The sequence below is a fragment of the Mytilinidion resinicola genome (genome assembly GCF_010093595.1).
Source record: "Mytilinidion resinicola strain CBS 304.34 unplaced genomic scaffold BDZ99scaffold_20, whole genome shotgun sequence".
Taxonomy (NCBI): Eukaryota; Fungi; Ascomycota; class Dothideomycetes; order Mytilinidiales; family Mytilinidiaceae; genus Mytilinidion; species Mytilinidion resinicola.
This window is the reverse complement of record NW_022985456.1, coordinates 200,973-226,267: the sequence shown is the minus strand read 5'-3', so window position 1 is coordinate 226,267 and position 25,295 is coordinate 200,973. Positions and strand designations below refer to the sequence as shown.

The 25,295-nt window shown below is 54.0% G+C and overlaps 9 protein-coding genes across 9 annotated transcripts; 8 read left to right on the top strand and 1 right to left on the bottom strand.

Annotated features, from left to right (window-relative positions):
• The first annotated feature begins 5 nt into the window (after positions 1 to 5).
• BDZ99DRAFT_424968 (Coatomer, beta subunit) lies at positions 6 to 4,195 on the top strand. The gene is made up of 13 exons (XM_033717077.1): positions 6 to 331; positions 431 to 474; positions 533 to 569; positions 620 to 657; positions 711 to 801; positions 853 to 962; positions 1,021 to 1,189; positions 1,243 to 1,309; positions 1,361 to 1,428; positions 1,484 to 1,883; positions 1,947 to 2,619; positions 2,679 to 3,589; positions 3,642 to 4,195. Exons 1-13 carry the CDS (start codon positions 230 to 232, stop codon positions 3,785 to 3,787), a joined length of 2,856 nt encoding a protein of 951 aa, XP_033571789.1. The 5' UTR covers positions 6 to 229; the 3' UTR covers positions 3,788 to 4,195.
• A 232-nt stretch (positions 4,196 to 4,427) lies between these two features.
• Positions 4,428 to 6,360, top strand: BDZ99DRAFT_451276 (sphingoid long chain base kinase-like protein). The gene is made up of 3 exons (XM_033718205.1): positions 4,428 to 4,631; positions 4,683 to 4,739; positions 4,803 to 6,360. The coding sequence occupies exons 1-3, from the start codon at positions 4,475 to 4,477 to the stop codon at positions 6,119 to 6,121; spliced, it is 1,533 nt and encodes a 510-aa protein (XP_033571788.1). The 5' UTR covers positions 4,428 to 4,474; the 3' UTR covers positions 6,122 to 6,360.
• A 667-nt stretch (positions 6,361 to 7,027) lies between these two features.
• BDZ99DRAFT_424962 (vacuolar ATP synthase-like protein subunit H) lies at positions 7,028 to 8,951 on the bottom strand. Its single transcript, XM_033717076.1, has 3 exons — positions 8,565 to 8,951; positions 7,966 to 8,497; positions 7,028 to 7,909 (listed from the first exon to the last, which is right to left on the bottom strand). Exons 1-3 carry the CDS (start codon positions 8,857 to 8,859, stop codon positions 7,294 to 7,296), a joined length of 1,443 nt encoding a protein of 480 aa, XP_033571787.1. The 5' UTR covers positions 8,860 to 8,951; the 3' UTR covers positions 7,028 to 7,293.
• A 217-nt stretch (positions 8,952 to 9,168) lies between these two features.
• Positions 9,169 to 12,597, top strand: BDZ99DRAFT_451268 (RNB-domain-containing protein; the record flags this gene model as incomplete). Its single annotated transcript, XM_033718204.1, has 4 exons — positions 9,169 to 9,361; positions 9,410 to 9,871; positions 9,920 to 10,032; positions 10,083 to 12,597. The coding sequence occupies 4 exons, from the start codon at positions 9,169 to 9,171 to the stop codon at positions 12,270 to 12,272; spliced, it is 2,958 nt and encodes a 985-aa protein (XP_033571786.1). The 3' UTR covers positions 12,273 to 12,597.
• Positions 12,598 to 16,852: 4,255 nt separating this feature from the next.
• BDZ99DRAFT_397187 (uncharacterized protein) lies at positions 16,853 to 17,479 on the top strand (the record flags this gene model as incomplete). Its single annotated transcript, XM_033716039.1, has 1 exon — positions 16,853 to 17,479. One exon carries the CDS (start codon positions 16,853 to 16,855, stop codon positions 17,477 to 17,479), a length of 627 nt encoding a protein of 208 aa, XP_033571785.1.
• Positions 17,480 to 18,167: 688 nt separating this feature from the next.
• Positions 18,168 to 19,233, top strand: BDZ99DRAFT_467069 (uncharacterized protein). The gene is made up of 2 exons (XM_033720933.1): positions 18,168 to 18,290; positions 18,347 to 19,233. Exons 1-2 carry the CDS (start codon positions 18,275 to 18,277, stop codon positions 18,745 to 18,747), a joined length of 417 nt encoding a protein of 138 aa, XP_033571784.1. The 5' UTR covers positions 18,168 to 18,274; the 3' UTR covers positions 18,748 to 19,233.
• Positions 19,234 to 19,317: 84 nt separating this feature from the next.
• BDZ99DRAFT_525170 (MFS general substrate transporter) lies at positions 19,318 to 21,513 on the top strand (the record flags this gene model as incomplete). The annotated part of the gene is made up of 7 exons (XM_033725977.1): positions 19,318 to 19,760; positions 19,820 to 19,831; positions 19,889 to 20,037; positions 20,089 to 20,329; positions 20,383 to 20,424; positions 20,666 to 21,002; positions 21,049 to 21,513. The coding sequence occupies 7 exons, from the start codon at positions 19,318 to 19,320 to the stop codon at positions 21,511 to 21,513; spliced, it is 1,689 nt and encodes a 562-aa protein (XP_033571783.1).
• A 432-nt stretch (positions 21,514 to 21,945) lies between these two features.
• On the top strand, positions 21,946 to 22,723 carry BDZ99DRAFT_480839 (uncharacterized protein; the record flags this gene model as incomplete). Its single annotated transcript, XM_033722355.1, has 2 exons — positions 21,946 to 22,404; positions 22,478 to 22,723. The coding sequence occupies 2 exons, from the start codon at positions 21,946 to 21,948 to the stop codon at positions 22,721 to 22,723; spliced, it is 705 nt and encodes a 234-aa protein (XP_033571782.1).
• A 653-nt stretch (positions 22,724 to 23,376) lies between these two features.
• Positions 23,377 to 24,686, top strand: BDZ99DRAFT_467066 (uncharacterized protein). The gene has a single exon (XM_033720932.1). It carries the CDS (start codon positions 23,424 to 23,426, stop codon positions 24,576 to 24,578), a length of 1,155 nt encoding a protein of 384 aa, XP_033571781.1. The 5' UTR covers positions 23,377 to 23,423; the 3' UTR covers positions 24,579 to 24,686.
• Positions 24,687 to 25,295: the final 609 nt, after the last annotated feature.

The window sequence follows — 25,295 nt, the reverse complement described above, 5'->3', positions numbered from 1 at the left end:
ATGCAAGCTCCCTGCGACCCCAGAACTGTCCACGCCTCGGTCGCCTGCCTTAGAATTCTCGAAAGGCCTTTCTGAGGTTCTGGATCCATCACCATCTCTCCTCCGCCCCGCCACCCTCCCCCTCGTAATTCGACCCCCGACGCGCAACAGCCCACTACAGCGCTGGAACAGCAGGGGAATTGACGGCTCGCGGCCGAGCACCAAGCCAGCGCAATTGGAGTAGTCCACCATGTCTACCTATCTGGACTACACGTACAGCCTGGTCCACCAGGACAATGCCAGCGACATTCCGGATACAAATGCTCTCAAGCAAGCGCTCGAGAAGGGAAATGTAGGACACTTTTTGGTTTACAATAAGAAACTTGGGCTATTTGTTTGGGGAATTGCTTTAAGGGGGACCTAGGATCACCAGAGTACTAACAGCTTCAAGGATGACTCCAAAATCGAGACCATGAAGAGGATTCTCTCCATAATGTACGCCCTGCCCCTCGTTTCGTTGCTCTGGGCCTCGACTTACCTATAAATCCCACAGGCTCAACGGCGACCCACAGCCCGGTCTGCTCATGCATGTATGTATCAAATCTAACCCCAAAATGTGTCCGCTTCTAACTCTCCACAGATCATCCGTTTTGTAATGCCCTCGAAGTCCAAGCCACTGTGCGCTCACCGCCTCTCAACCCAATTCGAACACCCACTGACAGCGAAAACAGCAAGAAATTGCTATACTTCTTCCTCGAGGTCTCACCGAAACATGACAACCAAGGGAAATTGAGGCAGGAGTGGATTTTGGTTTGCAACGCTGTAAGACACAACACTTGCCGAACGTAGCGCATGGTGGCTCATTGTCTATAGATTCGCTTCGATCTGCAGCATGCCAACGAATATGTTCGCGGAAACACATTACGATTTGTGTGCAAGTTGCGGGATGCTGAGCTCGTCGAACCTCTCCTCCAGCCGACAAGGTATATAATCTCTTACTAGTACAGAGGAGACTATACGGGGAGGCTAACTCTTGTATAGGCAATGCCTACAACATCGTCATGCTTACGTGAGAAAGAACGCAGTGTTTGCTGTGGCAGCGATATATACGCATCTGGAGAGTCTAATGCCGGATGCCCCCGACATACTCCTCACGTTCTTGGAAGAGGAGAATGACCACACTTGCAAGCGAAATGCCTTTGCAGCTCTTGTAGGTTTTGCGATCCACTTTCTACTGGTGAAGCTTTTCTAATGGTCTTGCAGGCTACCATCAGCCCCGAAAAGGCTTTGGAGTATCTCAGCAGCGTTTTCGACTCGATCGCAAATCATGGTAAAGAAAAGCCTAATTCACAATGCTATGGCCTGGGCTGACTGTTCATAGATGAGCTGTTACAACTGGAAGAACTTTTGTTCATTCGGAGAGATGCGGCAGCACATCCAGAGAACAAGGTACATCGCCATACTGAGTATCGAGAACTGGCTTGATGCTGATCGTTACCTTTAGGCTCGTTATCTACGACTCATTTTCGACCTTCTGGAGTCCAGCGCTGGCACAGTTGTGTACGAAGCGGCCTCTGCTTTGACAGCACTCACGAACAACCCTGTGGCTGTAAAAGCTGCAGCAGCCAAATTTGTCGATTTGGCCATCCGCGAGACTGACAACAACGTGAAGCTCATTGTTCTTGACCGAGTAGACCAGCTTCGGAAAAAGAACGACTCGATCTTGGAAGACTTGACCATGGAAATCTTGCGTGTTTTGTCGAGTCCGGATCTCGATGTTCGGAAAAAGGCACTGGACATCGCTCTCGAACTCGTCACGTCAAAGAATGTAGAGGAGGTGGTCCTACTACTAAAAAAGGAGCTTAGCAAGACAGTCGACGAACAATACGACAAAACGTCAGAGTGTAAGTTCCGAGTCCTACCCCAAACATTTCCTTGAAGATGGAAATAATTCCTGACGCAATTAGACCGGGCACTGTTAATCAACGCAATCCATCAATCTGCAATCAAACACCCGGAGGTTGCTGCGAGCGTGGTTGGAAGCCTCATGGACTTCATCTCAGACGTCAGCTCGGGCACATCTGCCGTGGACGTCATCTCCTTCGTGAAAGAAGTAACTGAGAAATTCCCCGCTCTCAGGCCTTCGATCGTAGAACGACTTGTCTCTACCTTGAGTGAGGTCAGGGCAGGCAAAGTTTACCGCGGTGTCTTGTGGATCATTGGAGAGTTTTCTCTCGAACCCAAAGATATCAGGGACGCTTGGAAAGGCATCAGGCAAAGCTTGGGAGAAATTCCAATATTGGCATCTGAACAGCGACTGCTTGAGGAGCCCCTCGAAGCGGCGGAGCTCAACGGTCACGCTACTAAGTCCACAGCTGCTCCCTCTGGATCTCGTAAGGTTCTCGCCGACGGAACATACGCTACTGAGAGTGCCCTTACTTCTGGCGAGAAATCAAGGTTGGAAGTGGTCAAGAACTCCCAAAAGCCGCCATTACGACAGCTCATTCTGGACGGGGACTTCTACCTTGCTTCTGTTCTCTCTAGCACATTGACAAAACTGGTCATGAGGCACTCCGAGATCTCAAAGGACGTCGCACGGACTAATGCTCTCCGTGCTGAGGCTATGCTGATCATGACTTCGTGAGTAGTCTCACAGTCTGCAGAATTTTTAGAGTTGTTCCGGCACTGACCTTTTACAGTATCATTCGTGTCGGACAGTCTCAGTTTGTCAAGATTCCTATTGATGAAGACTCCGTTGACAGAGTTCTTTCCTGCGTTCGTTCCCTGTCTGAATTTGCTCAACGGAAGGAACTTGAAAACGTCTTCCTCGAAGACACTCGGAAGTCGTTCAAGCAGATGGTTCTGGCAGAGGAGAAGAAACGAAAAGAGAAGGAAGATTCTGAGAAGGCGAAGTCCGCGGTCCAGATCGACGACGTCTTCACTATCCGACAGTTGAAGAAGAAGGACGTTGATGGAGACGAGCTCGAGCTAGATCTGGAAAAGGCAACTGGCGGCGATGTTGGCTCCGAAGACCTGTCGTCGAAACTCAGCAAGGTCGTTCAGCTTACTGGGTTCTCGGATCCCGTCTATGCGGAAGCCTACATCAACGTTCACCAGTTCGACATTGTTCTCGACGTCCTCCTGGTCAACCAGACCACGGAAACTCTTCAGAACCTCACCGTTGAATTTGCCACACTTGGGGACCTCAAGGTGGTAGAACGACCAACTACCCAGAACGTTGGGCCGCACGACTTTATCAATCTTCAGGCCACGATTAAAGTGTCATCAACAGACACCGGCGTCATATTCGGCAACGTTATCTACGAAGGCGAGAAGGGCGTGGACTCCAACGTGGTAATCCTAAACGATGTCCATGTTGATATCATGGATTACATACAACCTGCATACTGCACGGAGACACAGTTCCGAACCATGTGGACTGAGTTCGAGTGGGAAAACAAAGTCAACATCAACTCCAAGGCGAAATCGTTGAGAGAGTTCTTGAAGCAGCTCATGTCTTGCACGAACATGAGCTGTCTTACTCCAGAAGCCTCAATGAAGGGCGACTGCCAGTTCTTGTCGGCGAACTTGTATGCGCGGAGCGTTTTCGGTAAGTGATGGTCCATTTGAGAACAACGAGAAAACAGCTAACACGCGGCCAGGTGAGGATGCTTTGGCCAATCTCAGCATCGAGAAGGAGAGCGAGGACGGACCTGTAACCGGCTTCGTGCGTATTCGGAGTCGATCGCAGGGCCTGGCGCTCAGTCTTGGATCACTGAAGGGGTTGAACAAGGTTGGTTCAACATGAGAATGATGTATTGGACTGGTAGCGGATTCGACATGTTAGACACCCCGAGGTACCCCGGCACGCGAGAAGAAAACGACATCGTGATGTCTCTGGAGGCCAGAGTCGAGTGTTTGGGAATTTAGAGCCCACCATGGCATCACGCGGGCGTAGTGGTAGTATCTGTAATGCTCACATAGCGGGGAAGGGCTAGGAAAAGTCATAGGGGGTAGTCGAGCGGCATCCACGAAGCATTAAAGCAATCACAAATCCACAACGTCACATACCCTCCTGATCGGCGCCTGTATTGATGAGCTATCTATTGTCTAACCAGTAGTATTGAGAGTGGATGTTTTACGCCCAGTTGGAAGAGGGGCAGAAAGGACCTCCCTATGTAGGAAGCGCAAACGCGCGTGTCGTATTCACATATGCTATCCATACTACAGTGCCGCGTTTGGGTTACATCCTCAGCACAGCCGCGGTCGCCATGGATCCTTGGATATCCAGGTGATGCATGGCTGGCCTCCAGCACTCGGGTGTATTGCTTTGTTCGTGCTGCGATCTCCGATGCTCGCTACTCAAACCTGCCTAGGCCGCCAGGCACCTGCTCAAGCTTGCCGACGTGACGACGACCCTCCAACCGCTCCGGATGTACCGCGGCCAAGCTCTTTTCCTCCCCCCAACAATGACTATTGCTTCAAATCTACCATCATGACCTCTGAATCTGGCAGCGACGGCGACCCATTCAAGGACCCGTCGGTGGCGGGCACGCAGACGCCCCAGCCCGGAGACATCCCCGCGGGCGCAACGCTCCCTGTCGGCAGAAGTGCCTCTCTCACTCTGGGCACCGACTCGCTGATAGTTCTTGGTAGGAGCCTGGCAATCTCACTGCATGCCAGGAACTAACGGCCGCCTACAGACGAGGACTTTGGATACAGCAAGAGCGCGACCAACTGCTGCGGCCTCCTCCCAAACAGTTCGTGAATCCATGACCAGCAGCTTCCGCCCGAGAACGACGACTAATCCCTAAATCGTACAGAAAACAAGACCACGCGGTCCATACCTTTCTTCAATATCCTTTGGGCGGAGCTGTCGGAATCAGACATCACCATCCGCTATGCGCGCACCGTATCGAAGGAGACTGTCCGGGTCGCCTACATCAATTACACAATGGAGAAGACCGATCGCGCTTTCGTAGACGCATGGATTGAGAGGCTGCTTGACCGAGCGTACGGCGTATCTCAAAGACAGAAGCGCCTGAAACTACTAGTCAATCCCTTCGGTGGCCAGGGATCCGCCCAGAAGCTATACAATCGAGAAATCGAGCCCATACTCGCGGCCGCCCGCTGCGAAATCGACGTGGAACGGACAAAATACAGTGGCCACGCCGTCGAAATAGCCAGGGACCTCGACACAGACGCCTACGACGTGATCGCCTGCTGCTCCGGCGACGGCGTGCCCCACGAGGTTTTCAACGGGCTCGCACAGAAGAAAGATGCCGCGCGTGCACTCACCAAACTCGCCGTGGTCAACCTCCCCTGCGGCTCCGGCAACGCCATGAGCTGGAACCTCAACGGCACGGGCAGCCCCAGCCTGGCCGCGCTCGCCGTCGTCAAAGGCCTCCGCACGCCCCTCGACCTCATCTCCATCACCCAAGGCGACCGGCGCACGCTCTCCTTCCTCTCGCAAGCCGTCGGCATCGTCGCCGAAAGCGACCTCGCCACCGAGCACCTGCGCTGGCTCGGCAGCGTGCGCTTCACGTACGGCTTCCTCGTGCGCCTGCTCGGCAAAACGCTCTACCCGGCCGACATCGCGGTGAAGCTCGAGCTCGACGACAAGACCACCATCCGCGACGCCTACAAGGCCGAGTCGGAGAAGCCGCCCCCGACGCACGACTCCCGCGCCATCCCCGCGCACACGGCGGGCCTCCCGCAGCTTAAGTACGGCACTGTCACTGATTCCTTGCCCGCCGACTGGCAGCTCGTGCCCCACGACAACCTGGGCAACTTCTACGCCGGCAACATGGCCTACATGTCGCCGGACGCGAATTTCTTCTCCGCCGCGCTACCCTCCGACGGATGCATGGACCTCGTGCGCATTGCGGGCGATATACCCCGCAAAGCGGCGGTGCAGTCCCTCCTCGCAGTGGAAAGCGGGGCCTTTTACAGTATGCCGCTCGTCCACTACTCGAAAGTGTCGGCGTACCGGATCGTCCCTAAAAATCAGGCGCACGGGTATATCAGCATAGACGGCGAGCGGATCCCGTTTGAGCCGTTTCAGGCGGAGGTGCATCGGGGGCTGGGGACGGTGTTGAGTCGCACGGGACATTTGTACGAGGCGGAGGGGCCGCGGTTGTAAGTCTAGGGGTTATCGTGCTGAGAGCGGATCAAGCGAAGCTACGGCATTAGCGAAGAGGAAAAGGGAAAGCTCGGCATTGCTAGTCGCGTGTCAGGAAGCTAGAAGTTCTGGGTACGTGGTTTTGTGCGTTTATTCTGGCGTTTCTTGGGGATCGGGATTAGGGATAGGGGGGAATCGAGGTATGCATTTTTTTTTTTTTTGGTTTGTCATCTTGGGTCCGAAAGGCGGATTTGCATTCTCGAGTGATGTTAGAACTATACTATACCCCAGCCAGCTGTGGAAAGTCAATTGCCCATCCTACACTACAATTCAGTTTCGGTTCGTCGTGTTCGAAGGCTGAAGCTGGGCGTGAGTGAGTGAGTCATATCGTTACGCCCCCCCCCCCTCTTTTCAGCATCTATCCGGTGAATTGTGTGCCTACCGCCTGACACGCCTCACGGGCCCGCGCAGCTCCCTGCCTCTACCTGCTCTCTTACCCCTCAGGCTCTTCGAATCCGGCTCCTACTCTCAAACTACATGTCCTGCCTAAATCGCCGCGACTCTCAATTATCAGGAAAGCTGAGTGGGAAAGAGGAATTCCGCTGGGCTCATATTACACCGTGGATATGGCACCCAGAGAACCCCGGATCGAAACCGGGCTCAGCTAGCTAAGTCTTCTCTTTTTGCGCTTTTCTTTTTTTGGTTCTTTTGCAGTGGGTAGCAGATTCACCGCCTGTAAGGGTGCACGTGAGACGACATATGGGGACAGGGGGCGGAGGGGGCGGTGGGGGGGTGAGTCAGAGAAGGGGCTGGGAATATCGGAGGTGCAAAGGGGGAATATGAGGGGTGAATGTTTTGTTTCTTTAAAGGTAGGAGAGGGAGGGGAAAGTTGGTTGCGAGGGGGGTCTAGGATGCGTGAGCCGTGAGAGACTGCTTCTTGATACTTATCCCGAGTCACAGTAGCCAACGATTGGTAAGAGTAGTCTCGTCAGCAGGTGGTTATCTGCAAGGGCACCAATCTCTCGCTACATTTTAGACATTGTATGAAGGATGCACAATAAGTCTGTCATAACCATCTAGCGCTTCGGAAAGATGCTACCCAAGCACAGCACATAATGACAACAGATATACACACCGAGATCCGTTCACCTCGATCATTCCCCACTCCCTGCATCAAACACAACATGTTCGCGCTACTTCGACTCGAAACTATACCTCAGCCACTCCCCCACAGCTCTCAAACTCTCCCACCTCACCGTCTCGTCCGCCTCCTGCATGAGTTCCATGACCCTGTCCTTGAGCCCCAGCTTCTCAAGCATAGCCCGCTTCTCCGGTACTTCCTTGACTAAACAGGCAACGTCGTTGCACCCGATAGCGAGGACCTGCTTGTCGCTCTCCCATCCCTTTGACAAGATCTCCGCGAGCTTGCGGGGTAGCTCACCCTTATTCTCTTCGAGTATGCGGCGTGCGTTCTCTGCCCAGAAAGTTGGGTTGCGGTGTGGCGGGCTCCAGCGGAGGTGGCCAGAGTGCAGTTCGGCGGCGTACTCGTCGAAAGTGGTCTGCGTCTTGGTATATTCGTCTAGCATATCGATGAGGGACTTGAGGTCTTCGACGGCGTCGGGGTCGCTGAGGTGGCGCCCTTGAATGTTTGTAAGGAGAGCAGGAAGGCGGGCGAGAACGGCGGCGGGGAGCAGATTGCGTTGGTTGGAGCTGAGGAGATTCCTCAGGGTTGAGAGGAGTAGCCGGGTAGTTTTCTCTTTGGGGGACAGGCGGAGGAGCTGTACGTAAAGGATTATGATGTCGTGTTCGCTGGGTTGGTCGTTAGTGCAATTACGGAGGTAGAGGTAGGAGGCAGAGGTACGTACTCGTGTAATCCGTCTCCGACAAGAGTTCCTTCGAAGCTGAGCTGCCAGATCACAAGCAAGACGTGGTATAGAAGCTGCAAGCCGACTCCACCAGCGAGACCACCTTCAGGGGCGCTTCGCACGCTTGCTCCACCGCTCCATAACGTAGAGTCTGTGTCCTTCCCTGCCCCGGCCGCTGCACGCAGAATGTCGACTAGCGGGTTGAGAGTTTCTTCCCTCTGTTTCCAGAAGATCTCCCGTGACTTCTTGGTGCGGAGGACCGCTGAGTATTCCTGGACCGCGATGTCTTGGAGGCCTGCATCGGAGCTCTTGGCGAGTGCTGAGAGGTAGCTATAAAGTTTAGGCAGGGCTTCGTCTATTTGCGTGCTATCCTTCGACGGTAGCGTGAGGGCATAGCCTAGTAGGCTGGCGAGAACGGCGGATGTGAGTAGCGGTAGTGCGTCTTCTGGGTTCGTCGAGGCCTTGAGGAGAGGTAGGAAAGGCTGGAAGGGCGCGGGGTGCTTCGCAAGAGTCGCAGTAAAACTTGGGATATCTAGGGCCAGAAATCAGCCCTGATCGGCCCCATATTGTGTACGTGGACCTTGGACATGTCTACATACCGTCAATTATATCGCCTGTCAGTACTAGCATATACTGGATGATATCTGGCCGCTTTGCAGCAGCTTCAAAGATGCTGGGTGAGCCGGGACTGCCCAGCAACAGCGAGCAGAAACTGTCAATGTCTCCCTCTATCGTCTGTTTCCGCTGCTCCTTCCGCACCTTGTCAATTGACTTGATCTTCTTGAGGTCTGCATCGGTAATCGTCTTGGCCCGCACTGCGCCCTCCCACGATATGGGCCTGGCCCGGATGTTGTTCTGGAGCGAGAGAATATAGGTGGGCGGGTCCAGCGACATGGCGTTGCAGGGTGAGAAGTCTGATGTCTGGGTTAGGTTTCGAGGAGAGCTGTCACGGCGTTGGGGATGCGGGCGAGCTCTTTGCTTCTTCGAGGCCCGATATGCGATGCTGCTGGGGGAGCTCGAGCTGAGCTGCCGTCACAGGAGCGAGCTAGGGTGTTTGCAGTGTTTGCACTGGGTCTTGGCGCGCTTACCGTGAACGTGAAATTCTCCCGGACTGAACACCACGACAATTGCATGTTAGACTCCTCACTCCCTCAACGCAAGATCTAATAAACAAAGAGGCGTAGCTTGCTGTATTCAGCCAAGATGACCAGCCTCAAGAGGTCCACGGCCTCGGATCCGTCCACAAACCTCTCAAGCAAGGTCTATGTGCGGTCCACGCGGAGTGGCAAGGTGCAAAAGATTGTCAGAGAACTCTATTTACGACAGGATATACCATGCTCTTCAAGACTGTGCTCACAATGCTTGAAAACTGCGCCGACAGACTTCAATAACAAAGGTAATAGCATATTTAAGTATTTCAAGCACATCAACTAAATAACATCAGTGGCCCCGTTCGTTCTGTCAGAAACGCCCGCTGGAACAAAAAGCTTCCCGAATGGACACTATCTGGTGCCTGACACGAATGCTTTCCTTACTGGCATGGACCTTTTTGAGGTTGAAACGGCTTTCCATGACGTGATTGTGCTGCAAACCGTTCTTGAAGAGGTCAAGAATCGCTCGCTACCTCTCTATCACCGCTTGATCAGTCTGACCAAGAACGAAGACAAGCGCTTTTTTGTGTTTTTCAACGAATTTCGGCTGGAGACTTACGTCGGACGGGACCGAGGTGAGAGCATCAACGACCGCAATGACAAAGCGGTCCGACGAGCTGTCCAGTGGTATGGCGAACATCTTCAAGAGGCGATGCGAGCACGAAAGTCTGTCAGATGCCCCACTGTCGTCATGATCAGTGACGATCGAGAGAACCTGCGGAAATCGAAAGCAGAGAAGATTCCAGCACTCACATGTCAGTCAACCATATTTCTCACAGAGGTCAATACTAAATTATCAATAGTGACCGACTATGTCTCAGGTCTGGAGAACTCGGGGCAACTACTAGACATGGTCAGCGCAGGCAAGGAGCAACGCGAAGTCAAGTCCGGAAAAGTTGAGCTAATCTACCCCGAAGTAAGTGGTCAAATGTGATGGTCATAGTCTTGCTTTCTAATTACATGCAGTACTATTCGATGTCAAAAATGATTACAGGGGTGAAAGCCGGCACAATGCATCAGGGGACGTTCAACGTTTCGCCATATAATTATCTCGAGGGCTCTGTTCACGTACCAGCTTTCGACAAGCCCCTCATAATCTTAGGCCGAGAAAACAGCAATCGCGCTGTTTCCGGTGATATTGCCGTCGTGGAAATTCTTCCAAAAGATCAATGGAAGGCGCCCTCTACCACAATCATCGAGGAAGAAACCCTCAACAAGAACGACAATGCTGACGAAGATGATGGGGAGACCGTGATCTCTGAGCGAGAGAGACGAGCTCTCCAGGAAGAAGTCAAGAGAGCTCATGGTCAGTCTACCGAAGGGAGACCGCAACCGACTGCTCGAGTTGTTGGGATTATCAAACGTAATTGGAGGCAATACGTCGGCCATATCGACAAGGACTCGATCCGATCTACGTCAAAAGCCAGCCGGAGTCAGCAGACAGTCTTCCTCATTCCCATGGACAAGAAGATTCCCAAGATACGGATCCGAACACGGCAGGCTGGCGAATTGGTCGGAAAGAGAGTGCTTGTGACTATCGACGCTTGGGACAGGGACTCACGGTATCCGGTCGGTCACTTCGTTCGCTCTTTAGGAGAGCTAGAGTCAAAAGGAGCCGAAACAGAGGCATTGCTACTGGAATACGACATCCAATACCGGCCGTTCCCGAAGACTGTGCTTGACTGCCTGCCAGCAGAAGGTCACGACTGGAAAGTTCCCGCAAATCTTGATGACCCAGGCTGGAAAGGTCGCAAGGATCTACGAAATCTGCTCATCTGCAGTATCGATCCACCTGGTTGCGTTGACATTGACGATGCCCTTCATGCCACAGCGCTGCCGAATGGAAACTACCACGTCGGCGTCCACATTGCTGATGTGTCGCATTTCGTCAAGCCAAACAATGCTATGGACAAGGAGGCTAGTATGAGAGGAACCACCGTCTATCTCGTTGACAAACGGATAGACATGTTGCCCATGCTTCTAGGGACGGATCTTTGTTCCATTAAACCATACGTCGAACGATATGCTTTCTCTGTTCTATGGGAAATCACGCCTGATGCGGACATTGTTTCAGCCGAGTTCACCAAATCGGTCATTCGATCTCGAGAAGCATTCAGCTACGAACAAGCGCAATTGCGAATTGACGACAAGTCACACCAAGACGACTTAACCAAGGGCATGAGAACGCTGCTGATGCTATCCAAAAAGCTGAAGCAGAAGCGTATGGATGCCGGTGCTCTCAACCTCGCAAGCCCCGAAGTGAAAGTGCAGACGGAGTCGGAAACATCCGACCCCGTCGACATCCAAACCAAGAAGCAGCTCGACACCAACTCTCTCGTAGAAGAATTCATGCTGCTCGCTAACATCAGCGTCGCCGACAAGAACTACTCCGCATTCCCCCAAACCGCCCTCCTCCGCCGGCACGCCTCGCCCCCGAAAACCAACTTCGAAGAGCTCGCGAACCAGCTCAAGGTCAAACGCGGCATGGAGCTGCGCACCGACAGCTCCAAAGCGCTCGCTGACTCGCTCGACACGTGCATCGACCCCCGCGAGCCCTTCTTCAACACCCTCGTGCGCATCCTCGCGACGCGCTGCATGACGGCCGCCGAGTACTTCTGCGCCGGCGCGCAGGCCTACCCGGAGTTCCGCCACTACGGCCTCGCCAGCGAAATCTACACGCACTTCACCAGCCCCATCCGGCGCTACGCGGACCTCGAGGCGCACCGGCAGCTCGCGGCCGCGATCGAGTACGAGCAGCTGGATGCCAGCCTGCACAGCAAGCCGAAGCTGGAAGCGGTGTGCAAGAACATCAACGTGCGCCACCGCAACGCGCAGCTTGCGGGCCGCGCGAGTGTCGAGTACTACGTTGGGCAGGCGCTGAAGGGGCGCGTGGTTGAGGAGGAGGGGTTCGTGATGAAGCTGTTTTCGAATGGGTTTGTGGTTTTTGTGCCCATGTTTGGGATTGAAAGCACGATTAAGCTGAGGGATCTGGCGACGCCGGAGCCGGAGGCGGAGTTTGATATGGAGAGCTATGTGCTCACGACGAGGGGGTCGAGGGAGCTGAGGGTGGAGCTGTTTCAGAAGGTGAGGGTGCGGATTAGTGATGAGGCGGAGGAGAGTACGGGGAAGAGGAAGGCGAGGTTTGAGTTGGTGTGAGGGGGTGCGGCGAGGGGGGAAGATGGTTGTGGAGGAGGTCTGAGGGGTGTATGATAATGATTTGCGTAAAAGAACCTTGGAAAAGGAGTTCAGCAGTGTTGGTGTGACTGTGTCCCGTACAGTCATGGGCTATGTTATCTGTGGTATGATAATAACGAGGTATCACGCTTGTCAAACATTGCATATTCCCTGCTCCGCCGGATTTCTCAAAGAGTGTCGAAGGACTTCGAGAAGCGGCAGACGACTGCGGGCAGGCAGAATTATTATGTGACGGGTGAAGTCAAGCTTAAAGTGTCTAATAGCATGATCCGAATCAATATCCGGCCCTGCATAAAAAACCGAAGAGTCAAGAGCAGGCGTGTAATGATCACGCTGTCGACATTTCAGGCAGTATGGGCTGGTTAAGGAGGAATTTGGGGGCCGGGGGCGATTGCTAGTTGGGAAAGGCATGGTGAGGACAGGCACGGTGGGGGATGGGTGCGGCGAGGGTCGTTTGACATGGCGAGCTGAAGGGAGCTGTAGGATGGGTGCGGAGTAATTGAGGAGGTAATGGATTGAGAGAGAAGACAGAGCTCGCGATGGGGTCGGTGGGGCGGGGGAAATGGTGGAGGAGTACGTTGTTTTTTGCTAGTCTTTCATTATGATGCCTCCTCATAGGTCTGTGTATACTGTTCTGCCATTGCTGGTAGTGCTACAGTGCGCTTTTGAGAGTCCTGGAGAGACGTCACGTCGTTTGTGTACACATATATGTCGCTGTCTGAGGTGGCCTAACGAGTTCACTGGCCACTTCAAACGGTTCTAAGCAAGTACACAAAACCTATAACGAGGCATTGAAGATTGAGAACTTGCCCGGTATTGAGAAAACTACAATGAATGAAAGAGATTTTTACACTTCAACACTTGGCATCCCCGAGGCCGGGGGCGCTTTTTCTTTTAGTGGCGACACGGCTACATATACCTCTCTAATTGCTTTTTCTCCCACCTCTTATGCAAATATATGTGTAACTGACCGCCTCATGGCTTGCATCAAAAGCCTCAACTGGCCTCTCTGGGTGCATGTTGGCTGCATCTGACAGTTAGCTCTCCTGCTCCCCTAATTAGTGTATCGATAAAGCAGCCCCGTGGCCGTGCAGACGGCGTTGTCAAATGCGCTGCCGAGCCCCGGGCGCCGTCAAAGCCACGCAGCGCTTGCGGGTTCTGGAGAGGCGATAGATAAGCCTATCCTGTATCGATAAACTGCCGCCACCAACATCCACTTCTGATAAAGCTTAGAAGCTAGTTAGCGGGTCCCTGGCGCGTGCCTTTCTTGGTGCATTCTGGGTGCCGATGGCGTCAAGCCGTTAAAAGCATGTCATTGCGCTGAGCCTAATGGGGACCACCTGCAGGAGCGACCTTTGAGCTACAATAGAATTTGGCGAGAGGGTCGGTCCAGTTTGCCACTCGCGATGGCTTTTTGGTCCACGGCATTGCTCGCTTGGAGGGGGGGGGGCGGGGGGTTCGTGGTGTTGGTTGCATGTGGGACTTGCCGGCGGGAACTCAATCGAATCCATTCAAAGTGTATTTGGGGCAGGTGACTGCCCTCGCTTGGAGATAAAATGAAGGTTTCTGTTGCGGATCAGATAAACAGGATTTCAGAAATTTGGCCTCGTAATGTCTGATGAAGATAGCTTTGTGTGGATATCGTGTGGGTTATATGATCTAGGTTCCGAGGTATAAGTTCCGAATTAAGGGATGTCACAGATGGTGGGTGGGCACGGACGGCGTTCGCTCCAGATTGAGTGTGACGATATAATTCCCGGCGGCAGAAGTCGGTTCCTGGATCGCATCCTCCAGCTGTTTCGTAGGGTTCCAAACGTCTCACGCCGCCGGAGCCGCTAATACTATGAGGATTCCAGTACATACCACCGGCTCTTCAGAACCGTTTTAAGCTCAGGGGTGTACCTATTTGCCCATACATACCTCTGATCCTGCTCACCAAGCAGTTCGGACCGGCGTTCAAGCTGAGGTCAGATTTGACTGCTTCAACGGGATGATGGATGCTGACGAGGCCGAGAGATAGGCATCCGACATGTGTGAGGGCGACCACAAGGCGATAGGGATGTCACTATTGGCTCAATATCCGGTCTGCGATACCACTCAGATCGCGAGACGACCCTCCAACATTAAGGCTGCTGTCAGGCGGCCTGGCACTAGGAGGCAGCTGAGGTCCGGTCACGATGCTGCCGCGAAGAGCTTTGCAGTTCAGCCAAGCTAGCAGAGGCCTGGCTGGTGGCATTTGCGCCGCTCCCGGTCAGCATTCTTGGTGAAGATGGGCGTTTCTGGACGGCGATTGGCCGGCATCAACTGTGGTCTGATTCTGTTGGTGCATATTCTGATTGCTGTGCGGGAGGCTCCGGTGCTGTGCAACAGGACCCACGCTTGGTTCCAGCAATTCGACTGCCGGATCTTGGTGATCACAAAATACTAGCTCCACGGGCTCTCAGCGTGTCCACGACACCACCACGCTTCGCTTGTGGCGTCGCCGTTTCGAGCGCGACGGTAGTGCTCTGGGCAGCGGGCGCGCCGGCTGCGTTTCGAGATTGGCTCAGCATGCCCAGGACTAATCGGCCGTGGCAGCGCGGCGGCGATCTGACGAAGCCAGCCAGACCTTACTCGCACGGCCTGCTGCGACGAGCGTTGCTGCCGAAGGATTTCGATGGCGACGACAGGAGATGCTGGATCACCAGTTTCACCCCCAGTCTTTCAACATCTGCGGGACGGGACGGTTTAGGCGATCGTCGCGCGGTAATGAGGCCCGCGTCCACGAGGGCCTCCACCGTCTGACTCGGGTGAAAACTGGCCATGATGTGCAGACGCCATCACGTTTCTTCCCCGGAGCAGCGAGTGCGGCCCCGCAGCCACCGGCAACTGCTCGGGACCTGCAGAGAAAAGCAACTCGAGGCACAGGGGCGAGGGAAGATGCCGTTCGGCGCAGTGTCCGGAAGCAGTGGCGCTGGTTTGAAGAGAGAGGGACGTGGTGGTGAGGGGAGCAGTTGGGACACTGGTCGCGCCGCAGTGTGCGCCGGCGGGCTGGCACGCTGTAATGGTGCGTTATGTAGGTACTACACGGCTATGGAGTAGTCTGGGCTATACCAAAAGTCAATTGCAGAGACAGGTTTTGGCAGTCGTCGGCTGTGTTCCTGAAGCAGTGTGATAGGTGCTCGGCTGGATGCAAGGGCGAGGGCTTGTTCCGCGCTGGGTCAGGGGCAAGCACCAACATCACCCGTCGAGATGGACGTTGAACAGGTCGAGCCGACATCACTCTGTCACGCCCTCAGGCCCGTCAGGGGCTGCAGCCCATTCACAGCCCGTGTACGGCGAGGCTTCACTGAAGCAATTGACCAGCACATCTCTGTCAGCCCGCCGCGGCCTCGCAGTCGTCCAACCGCTCTGCTCGCTGACGGCGCGGCATGGAGTTTTGAAACGCGGTCCTCCTCCAGCATGCGCCACCATCTGCATGACCGTCGACCTCCCTCTCTTGACTTTGGCCGGCCCGCAGCAAGCAGGCTCCTCGTCGCGCACCAGGCGTCGCCGGCATCTGGCCAGCCGCCCAGGACGACGCTCGACGGCGCTGGATCCGCGGGCAGGCGAGCAACGGCAGCGCGGCGCACAGTCCTATCACGGCAAGCCCTGGCGTCAAACGGCCGCCCTGGCGCTGTTTGGGTGCGCCTGGCGCTGCGGGGGGTGTCTTGTGGGTGTGGCAGCCAGGCAGCGGTACAGAAGCGGTACAGAAGCGGTGGTGGCGGCCCTTCACCGATATTTCAGCCTCGTGCTGCTCCACTGCGCCGTCCCAGGCCCGATGTGCTGGCAGGCCTGCCCAGAGGGTGTGCGCCGCTGCCGTTCCTGCGCAAGCTTATCTTAGCACTGCTTGTTAATACCCGTCTGGCTGCCCTCACTCCTGTGCGCACAGCGATTGTCAGAGCGTGTTTCTTTTATTCTCGTCTCCTCCCGCCAAACCGCCCGTATGCACGCCTCGTGCAACCACCTGCCTGCGCATGACCTCGTCCGCTGAGCCTGGACTCCCCTCGACGACCCCATATCATCCCCGGCGCCTGCTTCTGCTCGTCGACTCCATCTCGCGGCTGCCGCCATGTCCTCCCCCAGGTGAATGATGCTGCGGGGCCCACCAACGACTTCAATTGCTCCCCCCTCTTGATTGCTTTTTTCCTGTCCCTGCCGGCTCAGTACCGTCTCGAACCTGAGCCGACGCACCTCGCCTCTTCTCCTGCACATTTCTCCGTCTGGCCTGTGGCCCGATCCAATCTTCGTATCTGCCACTTAAGCTTCTTTGATCAGAGCTCCCCTCCTGCCTGTCCGGGCCCAAGACGACGCCACCCGTCACCACGCTCCCAATAGAGCCCAGTCCTTCCACTTTAGCATCCTCGGCGTGCAGCAGCTGTGCAGTCTGCAGTCGCTGTCGATCTTTCATGCTCCATTCATCTTGAGCCCTACACATCGCCTGCAAGGAGCTTCACCCTTCAGCCTTCCCACCTTCACTCACTCTTCAATTGCTTCTCTCTCCTCCTCTACCAACCATGGCGATGGAGGAGAACCACATCTACATCATCCTAGGCTCGGTCCTGGGTGCTCTTGTGCTGGCACTAGGGGCCGTGTTGCTCATGTTCTGCCGCAAGAGATCCAAGAGGAGGACGCGAATCTTCTCCCTGCGCGCAGTCACTCCCCTGGACGACGCCGAGTTCGAATCCTGGAGACGGCCCAGCAAGTACACCCAACGGCCGGAGAAGTATGGCATCTTGCCGTCAAAGCCAGCCGTTGTGCGCGCCAAGTCGACGCCCAACATCTTCGAGAAAGAGGTCGCATACGACATGCCTGGTACACCTCCTCGGACGCCCCCTCATTCAATCACTCCAACCAGCCCGATCCGGATGCCCGACCATGCGCGCCGAAAGTCCAGCGTGACGTCGCTCCAGGATCGGCCACCTACACCCTTCTCTCCCACTCTGTCAGAGGCTGATGAAGAGTCCTCGTCATATCTACCTCATCCAAAATCTTCCCGACAGCACCAAGGTCATGTCCACTACCCCTCAGTATCAGAGGCATCGACGTTCGACTTTGGCTTCCACACGTCTCCGCGGGAGAGCGAGCGCTTCTCGGGCCAATCCGAGAGGCGGATTTACACTCGAGCTCGACAGCATTCCGAGACATGAAACCGATCATGTCCACCCACCATTTCAGACGAATTCGTCTACACGTTTGACCGCACGACGCAGTGGCCGAGTCGAAGCAGTGATCTTCAATCTCCTTTTCGAATGTAACAACATGAAACATGTCCCCCTTCTATTTCTTTGCATATATTCAGTCTATGAGTCTATGGGAAATTGGCGTTATTCGAGGATTCTTGATACCTGGAGGAACTCTGCATTCATAGGATGCAACATGCCACACCGCATCGGTCGTTGTCTCTTTTGTACCGGTTACTCTTCTCTTCTTTAGTCGGGAAGCTGTAGGCTTCGTCGTCGATTTCTGCTTTGGGCGGGGGACACTCTGGCAGTATAAAGATTGGTGGTTTGCATCACCCGGAAGAAATGGAATGGAATTGAAAAATACAAACAATTGGTCTTCTGTGTGACACATTTGTCTACTGACACTCGCGCGATGTTGTTGGTCTGAATGGCTGGTTAAGGTGAAATGCTTACTTACGTTTCACCTAGTCTTCTAAACACAGTTTGAAACCACTACAAGCAGTGACAAGCACGTGTCTACAGACTCGTGTCCTACGCTTTGTGTTGCAGGGCAGCCATTACGACTTTCACATGATGGTCTTGGGTTGTGCCAAGACCGGGGAACCTTTGATCTTTAAAGACGCGACCTTTGAACAACGTCACTAAGCCGCCACAACCTCTCTCCGACCACCACACCACTGTAGCCCTCGTCAGCAGAATAACCCACTGCCAAATAAACTGTCTTTATCTAATCACAGTCCCATCAACCTCACCGCAGCTATGGACTTCATACAAGGTACGCGCCCCACTCCACCACACCTCTCCACGCAACACCTCACTAACGACCACCAGACTCTCTCTTCTACCTCATGCGCAACTCGCCTTCCTATCTCCAAACCCTCTCTTCTATCCCCGCCAAAATCCAATCCTTCAGCAACACTGTCTCACCTCCCACGGACCTCAACCAACTCGCGGTTACCCTCGTCATCATCGTACTCTTGTACATTCTCGTCAGCTGGGTATGGGCACTGGTACGCTTTTGGATAAGCCTAGCAACACGGGTAATATTCTGGAGCGCGATAGTGGTGGCGGGTGCGTACGTGTGGATGCGAGGAATAGAAGGCGTTGTGGAAGACCTGCAAGAATGGGCGGAAGTCTGGACCGCGGAGTACGGGAAGGCGAAGGTGGAGTACGCGAGATACCAGGCCGATGGACAGTGGCAGAAACCGATAGGTGCTCGGAGGGGATGGTGAAATAAGAGATGGTGCTATTGGTTTTTGCTGGATCAAGACTGGGGCTGGGAACTTCGTTGTCTGTGGACGAATATGTCCAGGTTGGAGAAAGGCCTGAAGGCACTCCGGCAGCTGCATTGGGATGGAGTTATCATGATATGGCTATTACGAATTACGAACTTGGGTGGAGTGGCAAACTAGGACGCTCGACTTCACGACTACGAATCTAGATTCTGGAGATGCGCTACCCGCCAAAGGTACTCCAAGGCCTCAACTGGTGCCGCAGACTTATGAGGTAACTCTAGCACTCTTTGCACTGTTCATAATTTTGGAAGATGTTTCACCCTCAATATCGCCTTCCTCAAGGAGAGGCTTTTGATTGCACTTGCGAATCACGCCAGTCAGCTCTTGCTTCTGCCGCCATTGTTGCGTTCAGATTCCTCCCTTGACAGCCGCTACCCTATGTCAAAAGCTTTTTAACTTTGTGAAGATTCAGGCTTCTTCACCAGCATCCATCTCCACAGAGCCCGTATCTTACGCCTTTCGCTTCATCATTGTTACCGCGTTAAGATTCTCAGCGTCGCCCTAAACATGTCTGAGAGCCGCGATTCCGAGTGGGAGAGCGTCATCGATTCGACCAGTCCCCCAGAATCAAAGCTAGATCGTGATGGATTTCAACTTCAAAGGCCTCGGACTATGTCCCAAGCTAGCACTGTGGTGGAATTTCCACAAACGCGCTTCTGTGGGACCAGCATTCAGGCTTCAGCGCCTCCCCCAAGACTTGGTTCTTTCGGTTTCGAATTGGAGAAAGCCAGTACGGCTATTTCAACTGGCGAAATTGACGGACTCGAACTTCAAACGTTTATAACCACCTCTCAATATCAGGCCCCGTCCATCCCTGCTTTTCCAGCTACGCCCCGCCGTCAGACTGTCCTCGAAGCTCCAGCTGTGCGTGCAGCAGCCCTTAAACGGAGGTTCGATTTACGCATCATGCCGTTCTTGGTGCTGCTGTTCGCTCTATTTTACCTCTCATGGTATGTTCTTCTTCAATTGTGTCGCATATTGCAACGTGGCTGACATCTTGTTTCCCTAGTGGCAACATTGTGTAAGTGTCGTTGATGATGCCCGGCAGCCCGCAAAGACATCTTCTAACCCTTTGAAGCAACCCCTGGATTCATCGCATCGGCCAAGACCTCCACATATCGCAACACGAAGTCATGATGCAGTGGTTAATGTTCTATATTGCTTATATCCTCATCGGAATCCCATCCTCTCTATGCTTGGAGTCTGTCTTAGACACCCGTGCCTGGTGTAAGATCACATGTGAGAATGACCTGACCGACCCCGGCTGACACCGTCCAGTCTCACTCGTCTTCGGTTCTGCCGGCTTGATTATCTTTGCGACCGCATTCGCTGAGAGCCTACATTCGCTACGCACTCTGCGGTTCCTTTTGGGCCTATGTGGGGGCCAAGCTCTACCTGGAATTTTTATTTTCCTTGGCCGTTTCTATTCAAAACCCGAGCTTTACGTCCGATTCGGGCTGTGCGTTTTCGTGGGCACTTTCTTTGGCACATTAAGTGGTATTTTCGGGGACTCCTTGGAGTGAGTCGAGGATCCTAGACATTACTTCCAAAGCTAGAATGTTAATCTGCTAGGCGCGTATCTCGATGGAATGGGAGTATCACACAACACGTCCTGTGAGTATCATACCATGACTACAGTTCACCCGTTCGCCGCCGCTTGAGGTGCCTCAGGAAGCCCAGAATATTTCAGCCGAGATGAGATTTCCGTTAACGCGAGATCGGAGCTGGTCTTCGAAGGCTTTGACGACTTGATTATCAGGTTGGGGCACCTTAGGCGGCGTCATTTCCCTGTCAAATCCGAATAGAAATCGTGACAGTTTCAAAGCATCTAGCAGTCGACTAACATTCCGAGCAGAATTTCCAATGTCTACGCCCTCGAGGGGTACTTTGTAGCAATTCTCGGCTATGCCGCTATGTTCCTGATTCCCATGTCTCCGAGCATACCTCGTGCCAGCCTTTGGAAAACGCTGTGCTGTTCCGGCGCCTTTGACGATGCGGACAACACCTTGAGGGACTCTTCACGGCATCAAGACACGCCATTCAGTTTGCGATGCTTGGCAAATAAACATACGGCTCTCTGCGCTTCGGCACTGTTTCATGTCAATAGCATCCTCCAAAGCATACCCACCTTCACGCCACAGATTGTAGCTCAGATGGGCCACACGGGCACAAGAGCCCAAATCATCTCAGCAGTACATCCACCCTTCCTCGCCAAATCAGCTTAGCTTACCCTTCTAGGTACCCCTCGCAGTCTCCTCTATCACCGGCATCATCTTCACTGTGCTCTGCGCCCGCAAAGACCCTCTGCTCACTGGCCACATCTGCGCAATTTTGGCCACTATCTCTATTTTCGGCGCCTCCAACCTCCTTTGGGGGACTACGCCGGCCTTTCAGTACGTCGCCGTCATCCTCCTCGCCATTGGTATACTGCCTGCTCTGCCGGCACTGTTAGTCTGCGGTGTCAATCACGCGAAATCACCCCGCGATCGGGCTCTAGTGGCGGGGTTCCTCAGTTCGGTCGGTGCGCTGGGTGGGTTTTGCGGGGGGTTTATGGGGTTGGAACACTCCGTACGGAGCTCTTCTGAGACCGGAATTTGGGTCGGGCATATCATCAACCTCATCGCTGCGATTTCAATTGTGGCGAGTGGGTTTGCGGGGATGTTGATGAGCGGTAGGGCGGGTGACGAGAATATTCAAGACTGAATGATATGGCTGTTTTGGGCGTGTGGAGCGATCAGTTCCTCGAGGAACGAGGGTTGGAATATTCTTTCGCTGATGAAGCAGTAGGAAAGTCAATGAGAAGGTTCTATTCTTGTTGTGAGTAAGTTGAGATGGTTGAAGTTGAGGGTGGTGCCCGGATTGGGACTAGCGCGATATCCCAGCCACATTTTTTCCAGCCACCGCGTTCTAGCCACCCCTGATTTCTACTCTCCTCACCACCTCGTTCGATGCAAAGAAATGGCTGGTCAAACTATTCTTCTAGTCGATAGCCCGCTCGCTGTATTACCATCCTCCCGTCCTATCGCCGACCCACTAACGAATCTCACGACTTAACTTTCATACTATACCTCATACCCACTCAAATATCTCTGATATCTCCTTCTTCCTCTATCAACCAGCATACACCAGACCACAATGCATCTCCCCCTAAGAAAAACCACCCTCCTCGCCCTCACCCTCACCACCCCTTCCACCGCCCTCCAACCCCGCCAAGCCATCACCGCGCCCGCCGCCGAATTCTCCTCCGCCGCCGCCCAGCTCATCTCCCTCTACCTGCCCGCGTCCGTGCAATCCGCCATCGCGTCCGCCGCGTCGGCGGCGAGTGTTACGGGCGACCCGGCCAGCGTCGTCGAGGCGGCGTTCACGGCGTCCGCGACCCCGGCGTGGTTCGCGGCGCTGCCGACGCAGTATGCGAGTAATGTTGATGCGCTGGAGAGCGCGATTTCGCAGCTGCGGGGGCAGGCGAGCACGGGGGTGCCGGGAGCGCCGAGGGTGGTTGTTACGACGGTGAAGGGCGGGGAGACGATTACGACGATTACTGGGGGAGCGACATCGGCGAGTTCGGCGACGGGGGCTGTGAAGAGTGCTGAAAGTGTAAGTAGATAGATACCTTGATTTTCTAACTGTTCTATTGAAGCTTAGGAATGGAGTGCTCATTCGTGTCTAGGCTGCTTCTTCAGCGCTGTCATCGGGACTCTCGAGTGCATCTTCGGTAGCCTCATCAGCTCTCTCTAGTGCGTCTTTGGTTGCGGCATCAGCATCGGCGTCGTTGAGTAGTGTGCTGAGTAGCTTGTCCGCGTCGGTGGCTGCGGCGAGCTCGACGTCGACGTCTTCGGGTTTTGCGGTTCCGACGAGGGTGCCGGTGACTGCGGTGGGAGTGTTTGGGATGTTGGGGGCTGTACTGGCGTTGTAGATGTTTTACGATATAGGAGTAGAGGGGAGATATCATGCTTAGAGAGGTGGGCTTGGCGTTTATAGAGGGAACTTACGGACGTCGTAATGAAGCGGAGTTAATTTTTGTCAGAATTAAAACTTTCTCACTATATTATACCATGCTTTGCAGTTTACAATATGATCTTAATTTTCTCTCACATTCAGGACTTCTAAACACCGTTTACGTCTTTCCAACAGCTACTCGGGCCCCGTCAGGTTCTTTCAGAATAATCTTACTACGTACGGGCTAATCGACAGATTATTCTGAAAGAACCCGACGGGGTCCGAGTACCCTAAAATATTTAGGTTTGGTGGAGTAACTTTGCTGCAGAAAGTGGGGGCGCACAGGAGAAGTGCCAAGCTTTGCCAAGTGTCTTGCACACGACAAATTCGACAGGGAGGGTTGAGATTGAGGTCCTCACTTTGCTTCGGAAGGCCTATGTAGGCTTGTACTAACAAGGCTGAGATTTGAAAAGAGCAAGGTAAGATACAAGCCATTCTGAAAGCAGCCACAAACCATGCAACTTAAATTGCCCCTCTGCAATGGGTGGGGGCCAAAAGGGAAACTTCTTAAAGTACAAGTGCCCCAGCCACCCCTCTTATTTTCAAAGTTCTCAGCCATCCAATAAGAATCTTGAGTATCTCCAAATAGTAGCCGGGAACCCTGAATAGCACTAAAGATGCGATATCCCCTCATCCTCCTTGCACTTTTCTCCCTCTGCCTTTTCTCAAGAACCCACGCATACTACATCGCATCTGGGTTCCCCAAGCCCGCGGTCCCACAATATACAACTTTCTACAAGAAGAATGCCCAGGGACTGCTCAATATCTCTACCGGCGTCTGCAACGCAAGTCTGCACGACTACCACGCTGCCTTCACTGCACCGGCTGACTCTACCCTCGCCCACCAACTGCTCGCCATTTGCTACACGCACGAGAAATGCATTCTCGACAACCTCACCGCCGACATCATGGCCAACCTCAACTCCGCCATAGTCATCCTCGGCCTCATGCCCACGCTCCTCTCCACCATCGGCCCCAGCGTCGCCGACATCTCCCTCCTCTCTGCCCACCGGCCGCTGCTCGCGTTTCTAATCAGCCTCGGCGCGCCCGCTGTCTGGCCAACGCGCTTGTTCGAGCACAGCGACCCGGTGCGCGTGCTCGGGAGTTCTGCTGGTAGTAGCACGCGGGGCATTCTGCTGGTGGTGCACGTGAGCGCGCGATGGGCGTGGATGGCGCGTCCGCTGAGTGCCGTGCAGTACCTGCTGGCGGCTGGCGCGGCGGCGAATGTTGTGACCACGTCGGTCGAGCTGGGCCGCAACAGTATCCTGTCGTGGGGCTGCACGACGACGTTTGGGCCGCTGCTGTGGACCACGCTCGCGAGCGTGGTGCACGTAGTGGCGGCCGTGAGTTTCGCGCTTGCGCAGCGCAGTGCGGCGAGGCAGCGGTCTGATGGGGTTGGGCGGGGGCTAGTCCAGCAGAGGAGTGATAATTCAAACGCAGCTAGGGGAGGGCCGAAGTTGTTTGCAAGGTGGTTATGGGGGACTGTGCAGAGAGAGGTGACGCTGTGTGCGGAGCAGGAGGTGGAAGAGTATGATGTAGATGCGAAGGTCCCGTTCTTCGCCGTGTTGGGTAATGTGATAGCAGGATGTCTTGGGTTCGTGCACATTATTTTCGGCATTATTATTTTCTCTTCGCTCCAGCTGGTATCTGTGTGGGATGTGATGAATTTTATTTTGTGGCGCTATGTTATTTCGACTGTTGTATGTAGATTGATCTTAGTTGTTGAGATCGGTGGACTGAGAAGGAGCAACGGGACGGAGAAGTCGAGTTAATGGACATAGTTGACATATGTTCGAAGTCATGTCGCTCACCTCATTGTCACTACTTACATATAATGGCTGACAACATGGCTTGATCCCGGCGCCAAGTCACTGGATGGCACAAACGCCACTCCGATACTGGTACGCAAAACATATAAAACGGACTGGCTGTCTCCTACCTTTGACTATTTTGTGTATCGTGCTTTCCCAGTCGAGCGGTCCCTTCTTCGATGCCTCTCGATCGTCTTGCCTGTTATCCACCCTTTAGTTCCATCCCAGTTAATGCAAGATACGTTAATCATGCCACGAGCTCAACCCCCAGAACCGGAACCAAATACATCAATTCTTTCAGCTACCAGCCTTCTTTCCGACTTGGCGAGAAGGCTAGAGAAGTCAGGCGACCATAGTTTCTACGAGGAGGAATATCTGGAGCTGGGACCTTTCACTCAGGTAGTAAGCAGGGAAAAACAGGAGGAGACGGAGGTCAAGTTTGCATGGGTCCAGCTCAATTCCATGTATCCGTACGAACAACCTCGATTCGAGCCTACTCTTCCCCTTTCATCTCTAAACGACATACTGTATAGGGTTCCGACTCTGCGAAAAACCGAAACGGGAGAGATGAGAGAAGAAACAAGAAGGTGAGAAGGAGGTCAACCATTTTTGTAGGATGGCACACTCTGTGCCAACAAGGACAGGGGCAGAGAATCCTCTCTGAAAAGGAGCCTGAGC

Bases quoted from the DNA above. Each gene is read 5' to 3' on its own strand.
- BDZ99DRAFT_451276 (XM_033718205.1), top strand. From the start codon at position 4,475: ATGACCTCTGAATCTGGCAGCGACGGCGACCCATTCAAGGACCCGTCG. The intron at 4,632-4,682 runs GTAGGAGCCTGG...GGCCGCCTACAG, and splicing joins CGACTCGCTGATAGTTCTTG to ACGAGGACTTTGGATACAGC. The intron at 4,740-4,802 runs GTTCGTGAATCC...TAAATCGTACAG, and splicing joins CTGCGGCCTCCTCCCAAACA to AAAACAAGACCACGCGGTCC.
- BDZ99DRAFT_424962 (XM_033717076.1), bottom strand. From the start codon at position 8,859: ATGTCGCTGGACCCGCCCACCTATATTCTCTCGCTCCAGAACAACATC. The intron at 8,498-8,564 runs GTATGTAGACAT...TTCTGGCCCTAG, and splicing joins GACAGGCGATATAATTGACG to ATATCCCAAGTTTTACTGCG. The intron at 7,910-7,965 runs GTACGTACCTCT...CGACCAACCCAG, and splicing joins GTCGGAGACGGATTACACGA to CGAACACGACATCATAATCC.
- BDZ99DRAFT_467066 (XM_033720932.1), top strand. From the start codon at position 23,424: ATGCGATATCCCCTCATCCTCCTTGCACTTTTCTCCCTCTGCCTTTTC.
- BDZ99DRAFT_424968 (XM_033717077.1), top strand. From the start codon at position 230: ATGTCTACCTATCTGGACTACACGTACAGCCTGGTCCACCAGGACAAT. The intron at 963-1,020 runs GTATATAATCTC...ACTCTTGTATAG, and splicing joins CCTCTCCTCCAGCCGACAAG to GCAATGCCTACAACATCGTC. The intron at 1,429-1,483 runs GTACATCGCCAT...CGTTACCTTTAG, and splicing joins CAGCACATCCAGAGAACAAG to GCTCGTTATCTACGACTCAT.